Here is an 8,557-nt window from a genome sequence, read left to right on the forward strand (position 1 = left end):
ATAATGAAAAATATCAATTTTAATTAATACAAATAAATTAGTAAAATTATAATTCAATAATCAAATACAACAATGATTGTGAGACTGGTGCGTCCAACAACCCCTAAACTTTGTTATCGTAGACTTTTTGTCAAATTTGTATGATCATGCATATTTAACTTAAAACGTGAATTATTTTGGGTTACATATAGGGTATGCGAGGTTTTATTATACAGTGTTCACTTGTTTTACTTGAAAGTAATTTTTTCTATCAAAAAATTTAAAAACACAGCATTTGTATGTTTCATAATAAAATGTGATTCCTAATTTGATAAGCAAGATAATTTGAAGCTCAGTTCAATAATTGTTGTAGTAGACTTCCTAGAAAGTCACCACTGAAATCGTGTTTGTTGGCCGTAGCCGTCTTTGAAATTGACATGAATATCTTGATCAATGGCCGACCATCCACTTTTTCTTTTATTAAGAGAACGACCATATTAGAATTTCCAACTGCCAGATTCCAAAATCCAAAAGTAGGAAGGAAATCATCAAAATAAAGCTTAACTTTTTTTATGAAGGGAAAAAATAAAGCTAAAACTTATTCTGCATAAAGCCGGATCAAAGTTCAACGAAGTATGGAGAGAAGGATATACTTTTGCTTTTCGAAAATAATGACAAAAACAATGGCTGTCCATTCGAAATATTTTACAAAAAAGAATGAGATACAAAATCTTATATTCGAGTAAGGATTGAGCTTTCCTAGTGAGTGGATACAATATCTTAAACCAGTTCTATAAGAAAGACAACCAGCAAGTGAAAAAATTAAGGTAAAAAGAGCATAAAGAAGCCATTACGAATAAGATTAATTAGCACTTATATTAATCTAAAGGAGGGTAGAAGTATGAAGACAAAGAAAAGCCGAGGAAGAGAAGGCCACCAACAGTGGCTACAGAACGCTGGGAAATCCTAGATGCCAGCATGCTTCCTCCAACCACTGCTACTGAGGTACAGATTGTGTGCCCTATAGTGGCCCCAACTGCTACTCCAATTGCGTTTTTGTGTGTTGCCAGCTGCACAAGGAAATTAAACTTCATGAACAAAAGTACAAAACAAATACAGAACAGAAATAAAAACCACCGACAAAAATTAACGCTTGAAGGCATAAAGTCCATAAGGAAAGTATAATAGGGGTTTGAGAGAAAGAGTTTCTTACTGCAATTGTTGCAATCTGGCTACGGTCACCCCACTCGGCAAGGAATGTTAAAATAAATGACTGCATAAATTAGGAAAAAGTGTAAACAATAAATTATCATCTTCAAGTCAATTGAGTGATGCAAGAGTTGTGCTTACCTCCAAAAATATAGGTGTACAAAATCTTGAAAGGAACCGCCGGTATGAAGTTTTACCTTGCCCACCTTCAAGTTTTTCTTCAACCTAGTTAACAAGAGCAAATTCTTAGTAGTACTAAGTTAGACTCTTCTTTTAACTGACCCAACTAATTGCACAATCAACTATCCAATGCATGCTGGAGCATGTTTACAAGTAATTAGTTGAGCTCCTCTCCCCATGGCAAAGTGACCATGTGGAGTAACAACGAAACTAAAAAGAAACAAAGTAGCAACCTGAAGAGTTGCATCTATACTAAGATTCTAGATTTTAACATATTTAAATAGCCATTAAGGTCGATCATCACTATATTTGAATTTTTAACTAAAACAGATAAAGTAACTGGTAAAAAAAATGTGGCATCTAGAATAAAGGCACATGAAGCAATCCATTTGTATGCATGTACAAGTACAAAGTTTTAATAAAAATACTAGACAGAGTTAATAAAGGCGCACTTCTTCCATTTCTTTCTTCTGTGAAGATTTTGGATCTGATCTCCAAGCAATGTACAGCAGTCGTAACCCAAAGAAAAGATAAAGAACTGCATATGAAAAAAAAAAGGATAGGCTTAGCCTCATCTTACAAAAAATTTGAAATTGTAAATGCAAGTTGCAACTATCCATAAACACAGATAGTGAGTGGAAATTTGAAAACAATTATATCAGTGAATCCCAGAGGCAAGGCATAGATGGAGAAACAGACAAAATCAACTAATATTGAAACTGATAACAGTACATGGAATTAGAGAGAAACACCTGAACAATGCTAATTATGGTAGCTTTTGTCACATGTACCTAGTGCCGACTCGGCCATTATGATTCAATATTGCATAGTATTACCGATAATTTACCTGTAGCAGCACTATTTGTATGCTTCTTTGAAATCAAATTTGGCACAATCCTTCCTAGTCCGGTTGAAAGTACCTAATACATACAATAACTTTAATCCTGATATCAATGATATTAGTAGTTAGAGCTCCAAGAAACAGCACTCTAAGTTGCTGAAATCAGACCATCACAACACCTTCACCATGCAAAGAGCATCCCTTAATGAGAGGGGGGGAAAAGCAGGAACATTAAATTCAAAGCATTACTGCTGCACTTACTGTCATTATAATCAAGGCTGTGAGCGCACCGGACAAAACAGTTGACTTAGGGTGCCGCATAGCCATGAGAGCTGCTATTATAAATGTCTCATCCCCAATCTAGCAAGAAAAAAAAAGATTTTCAGTTATAACACATAACCCAATCACAGAAAAGATATAACATTCAAACAGAAACAAAAGCATTCTGAATAATCCAATTTCTCATACTTATTAAATTATAGCTAGAGCCTAGTTGAATATAATTTTGAAAAGTGCTTATAGAAAGAAAATATTAAAAGAAAAGAATTTAGCTTCTGCATTACAGCTTTTTCAGGACATCTATCATTTAACATCGACATCGATAATAAGCTTACAAGAACTATATCGAAAGTGAACACAAACTTATTATAGCAGAGAAGCTTCTGTAAGCTTGAAGCAAATCCATACCAAGCTTCAGTTTTATTATTTATAGTTCGAGATCAATCAGGTTAATTTAGGTCGCCGAACGCAGAGTCAACAATTAGCTACTAATAGGTTTTTTTTTCCATATAAGCTGCCACATTAACTTTGTACAACACACTTTTACTCGTTTAACCAATGTCAGCTTCCTCTAATGAGAATTGTCTCTCAAATTCCTCTCGCCCTATTCCAGTTTACAACTCAAAATTTATACAATAGTTTATACAATGCTATACAATAAAAAGCAAAAACATCTTGTTCTTAAAATCAAGGTTATATTAGATCAATCAATATAATTCTTGGCAAAACTAGCATCAGTTGAAATTGAGCGATATTATGAGCAGAGGAAGGTTCTGTGAAACTAACCTCACTGACGAGGATCATTGATAGACTAGCAAAGAAAGCATCGAAGAGTCCAACACCTGAGGAATCCAAGCTAAGAGGAAGAACCGCAGCATTCTCTATATCACTCAATGCAACCTGTAAACAGAAACCGCTCACGTTTCTAAGCATCGGATTCAATTTCCTCAACAATTCAAATTGAACAAAACGGCAAAAAGCGTGAGGTTAACGATGCTTACTTTGGCACGGCGACCGAGATCCACAGATCCACCGGACTCTTGCCTCTCATTATGCGCCAGAGAATCCTATGCATATAAACAAACACATTACGCGGCAATTGATGCGTGAAAACGCGTAGAAAGGAGGAGAAAAGAGGCTGACCTGAGCGAAGGTTTGGAAGATTAAGCACAGGAGAATGAAGAGGCGAAGAGCGAGAACGGTTCTTCGATTGTTGAATCGCGGTGGTGCCATGGTGAATCTATGGCAGTTGAATTTACGAGGGAAGAAGGAGAAGAAGAGAAGAAAAAGTGGAGAGAAAATTGAAGATAGAAGAAAATAAATTACTATTTTATTTTTTATTTTATTGTAAGGGGATTTTTTTTGGAGTGAAAAGAAGAAAATTAGAAAGTGGATCTCTGGTTATGGTTTGATTCGGATCTGAGTTATGATTGCGTAAATTGAATTTGAAATGAACGTGATGGAAAGAACCTTCGATTTGATGCAAGATCCCCGAACACTGGTTTCGCTACTTTATTCATTTTCTAAAATTCATTTTTGTTTATGGCTATGCGCGTTTTTGCCACTATCGAGACATAAGCTTCAGAACTCGCCTTCCTCCTCTCTTGCCCGGAAGCTAGCTAGCTAGCAAGCAAGCCAGTTATTTTTGTATTTTATTTTTAATTTTAATTTTAGAAACAAGCAGGCCAATTTAATTATCTAACCTCTTTTACTTAAACATTCAATTATCTTAGAGTACTACTAATATTCCTCTCTAAATATAATATTCTATTAAATAATATATTTTTTAAAGATAATAATACTCTTTATTTTTTCCATTTTAAATATAATATTCTTAAATGTACGGGACACTAGAAGTGTTATAAACGTGTGGTTGTAGAACAGTCGGAAATAAGTAAATCATTATAAAGATGATTAAGACTTTACTGTCCATTGTTGGTAAAGTTACAATTGTGTATTTTTTTCTAAAACATTGGTGCCCATCGTGGACCTCAGTAAAACTAACATAAGTCACATAAACAATTTTCAACAGCAGTTTGATCCCATCTTACAATGGTAAAGGTTGTCACTAATATTAACAACATTGACCGAGTTGTCATAGCGGAGACGTTAGCCGGTGTGGAGGAATTGCATCGCCAAAATGAAATACTACAAGATAATGTATGTGACATACAATAGCAACAAACACAATTGTTTGTAATCGAGCAAGAAGAGTTTGCAAACCATAAACCTTTTATTGTTGATATTTAGGATGCTTTTGTCCCCGACGATTTCAAACCACCATCCTTGGCAGTGTTTGATGGAAATATTGATCCTTAAGAGCAAATAATCGCTATCAGCACTCAAAGGGCTATCATCGGCGCAACCGGCTCACAAAAATGCAAATTGATGGTTGGAACTTTGAAAGAGGTAGGCCTTCGATGGTGTATGAGTATCTTGTGATTCTCGATATCGAGCTACTAAATCTAGAGAGAAAGATGATCCTTCACTTCTCGACCAAAAAACACTAGAAGGTCTCCGCAACAAGCCTATTCACTATTCTCCAAAGTTATTCTAAGTTCTTGTGGGAATACTTAACTCGATTTAACGAGGAACCATCAAGGTCACTAATATGAACTAATAGATATTCGTTGGAGCTTTCTAAAATGGTCTCATGAACAGACACTTCAATGAGTGTCGGACCTAGAAAGTAGCAGTCTCAATGGTTTAATTTCAAAGATACATGAATTCTTACTTTTGATGAATGGGGTGGTGGGAGGAAATGTTATCGTTTGAGCGGAATGAGATAGTTCTTTCGCATCCAACACGTCTTTCATCTGAGCTGACAAATACATTGCTCTCTTTTAACTCATTATTTGCATCAGAAGTTGGTTCAGCTCTCTTTCAAGTGGTTCATCGTAATCACCCTATTTGTTATCATTATTGCTAGAGATGGCGGGTGTTAAACTCAAGGCCAGAGTCAGTTTTACCAGGCCTCGTGGTATATGTAAATTGTACTTGATATAAAGTACCATGATTTTAGCCTTATATCAATAGGTTTTTGTAAGAACAAGATTTGATTATGCATCCAGCCTTATGTTTTAATGATAATAATACATAGACTCTTAGAGAACAATTTTCTACCCTAATCGTTTTGTTTAGAGTGCAAATTTCTTATACAAGTTCTGACTCTAATTAAATGACATGTGACGTCATCATACTTTGAATCTAATGCACTCTGACTCTGAGATATGTGTTTACAAGTTGATCAAGCTCTGGATTTTGCACTCAACACTTATAGAATCTACTTATCCAAGATTTTATTACTTTGAAGCTTCTGAAGTTGATTCTCTCTAAAGCCATGCGCTTTAAACAACTCTGAGATATGTGTCACCAGACTCTAAAGACCAGGTTCTGAGGAACTGGATCAAGACTCTGAAGACCTAATTTCTGAAGATTCTCTCAACCAGATTCTTACTTTTCTCTTATTCATGCTTCATCACTTATCTATCAGAAGCTTCTGAATATTGAAGATAAGATCAAAAGGTTTTACGTAAGAAAAATAGTACATAGTACAAGATCAAATATTCCTTCCACTATACTAATTTTATGGGCTAAGGATTGTACTATTGTATCATATTGTCTCCCATTTTCACAAGCAGTTATGCAAGGATACAGGTGCATTTTGGTATTCCAATTATACCCTCCAACGGATCTCTTCATTGCCTATATAAAGAAGACTTGGAAGAACTGAAAAGTGTTACACATTCTAAGAGATTATCATATATGTGAACGGTGCACTTTGTGAAATATTTTGAGAGAAAAGAAACACACACAACAAACTTTTGTTCATACTCTTCATAGTATTCATTTGTCTATTTTGCTTTCTTAAAAGCATTTTGTAAACACGCTTTGCATTTCAATTTGTTTGATTGTTTTTCCTTGAGTGACTAGGTTTTTTTAGTATACTCAAGAAGACATTGGAAATTGGTCTTTCTGTTGTAATCAAGTTTGATTAAAGTGGATTAAGTCCTTGTTGATAAGGTGAAATCACCTTGGCGGGTGGACTGGGAGTAACTTAGTTAATAACGAACCAATATAACAATAATTGCCTCATTATTTTTGTTCTTTGTTTTATGTTTGTTGTGTTAGGTATAAAAAGGTTTTGTTTTTAAAAACCCAATTTAACCCCACACCCCTTTCTTATGATTCACATCACCTTCAATTGGCATTAGAGCTTCGGTTCTGGTATTGATTGCATATCAAACACTTCACCGTGCCAGATAAAGATCCAGTTTGTGAAACACAATGGATGTTATCCCTCCAGATACTGGTAGAGATAAAGAACACTATAGTGCAAAACCTCCAGTTTTTTATGGAGAAAAATTTGATTAGTGGAAAGATAGAATATAAAGTTTTTTTTCTTGGTCACCGTGTGGATCTATGGGATATGGTAGTTGATAGCTACATTCATCCTGTAGATGGAAGTGCTAACTAGGTGGAAAGAAGAATGATGAGTGATAAACAAAATAAATATTATAAGAATCATCATAGAGCAAGAACCATCTTGTTGAATTCTATTTCATACACTAAGTATGAAAAGATCACCAATAGAGACACAACAAAGTCTATATTTGATTCTATGAGAATGAATCATGAAGGAAACACTCAGGTTAAAGAAACCAAGGCATTTGCCTTGATACAAAAGTATGAAGCCTTCAAGATGGAAGACAATGAAATTGTTGAGAACATGTTCTCAAGGTTTCAGACTCTTGTTGCAGGATTGAAGGTTCTGGACAAAGGTTACTCAACTGCATATCATGTGAAGAAAATTATTAGAAGCTTACCCAAGAGATGGAGGCCTATGGTAATTGCTCTAAAACTTTCTAAGGATCTGAATAACATAACTCTTGAGGAACTTGTGAGTTCTTTGAGAAGTCGTGAGATAGAGCTTGAAAAGGACGAGCCTCAAAGAAAAGTTAAATATGTGGCTCTAAAATCCATGGGAAAGTTTGAAAAGACTAAAGCCTTTCAAGCTAAAGAAGAAGAGGATTATAAAGAAGACTATGAAGAATAAGATGAATTGTATCTTCTTTCCAGGCTCTAAAGAGTTATTCCCTAACTTATCTCGCTCTGAAGAGGTATTCTCTAACTTATCTCGCTCTGAAGCACATAGAGAGATAAAAGCACCTGATGAAAAGATTCAATCAGAATCAGGCTCTGAAGAGTTATTCCCTAACTTATCTCGCTCTGAATTAGAATCATGTCTTTCTGAAATTCTAGAAAATTATCAAAAGCTTCAGAATAAATACAAGGATCTGAAACAAGTCTATGTATTTAAATCTGAAGCACATGGTAAGGTTAAGAAAGATTTTTCCACTTTGAATGAAGAGAAATTTATTTTAAAAAAATGAAAACTCTGCTTTTCAAAGTAAAAGTTTCAAAATTGAGGAAAAAATTCTTTCAGAAGCTTCTGTGGATTTTGAAACTTTCATAAAGATATATGACAAATCTTTTTAGACAGTTTTTGCTAGAAACATAGATAGAAGGAAGATATCTTCAAAGATATATGGAGTTAGAAAAAATGGAAGAAGAGGAATTGGTTATGTGTCTAAAGAAAAACCTATTTCAAAACCTAAGGTAAAACCAAAAGAAAAACCTATTTCAAAACCTAAGGCAAAACCAAAAGCTCAGAGCTCATATTTCTCTTATGATTATACTCAAAATAATTATTATGCACCAAGATCCAAGTTCTCTAAGAACTCTGGGAGAACTAACAAGAAAGGATCCAAAAAGATGTGGATACCTAAGGACAAGATAATATATATTGCAGACATCCTTAGCAGCTCAGTTGAAACACTAGTCGTGGTACCTGGACTCTGGATGCTCACGACATATGACAGGAAGAAGGCATATGTTCCAAGATTTGGAACTTAAGTCAGGTGGCTTCGTGGGTTTCGGAGGTGATCAGAAAGGGAAGATCATAGGCTCCTAAACAGTTGGTAAAAGTTCTCTCCCTTATATTACTATTGTTTTATTAGTTGAAGTATTAATGCATAACTTATTGCCCATAAGTCAATTAAGTGACAA

At 34.7% G+C, this 8,557-nt stretch overlaps 1 protein-coding gene across 1 annotated transcript; it reads right to left on the minus strand.

Moving 5' to 3' along the window:
• Window positions 1–615: 615 nt before the first annotated feature.
• On the minus strand, window positions 616–4,157 carry LOC127126983 (GDT1-like protein 3). The gene is made up of 9 exons (XM_051056059.1): window positions 3,632–4,157; window positions 3,490–3,555; window positions 3,275–3,388; window positions 2,471–2,569; window positions 2,216–2,288; window positions 1,821–1,906; window positions 1,330–1,413; window positions 1,193–1,252; window positions 616–1,049 (listed from the first exon to the last, which is right to left on the minus strand). The coding sequence occupies exons 1-9, from the start codon at window positions 3,719–3,721 to the stop codon at window positions 858–860; spliced, it is 864 nt and encodes a 287-aa protein (XP_050912016.1). The 5' UTR covers window positions 3,722–4,157; the 3' UTR covers window positions 616–857.
• Between the last annotated feature and the right edge of the window lie 4,400 nt (window positions 4,158–8,557).

This window comes from Lathyrus oleraceus, chromosome 3 (assembly GCF_024323335.1).
Source record: "Lathyrus oleraceus cultivar Zhongwan6 chromosome 3, CAAS_Psat_ZW6_1.0, whole genome shotgun sequence".
Classification (NCBI taxonomy): domain Eukaryota; kingdom Viridiplantae; phylum Streptophyta; class Magnoliopsida; order Fabales; family Fabaceae; genus Lathyrus; species Lathyrus oleraceus.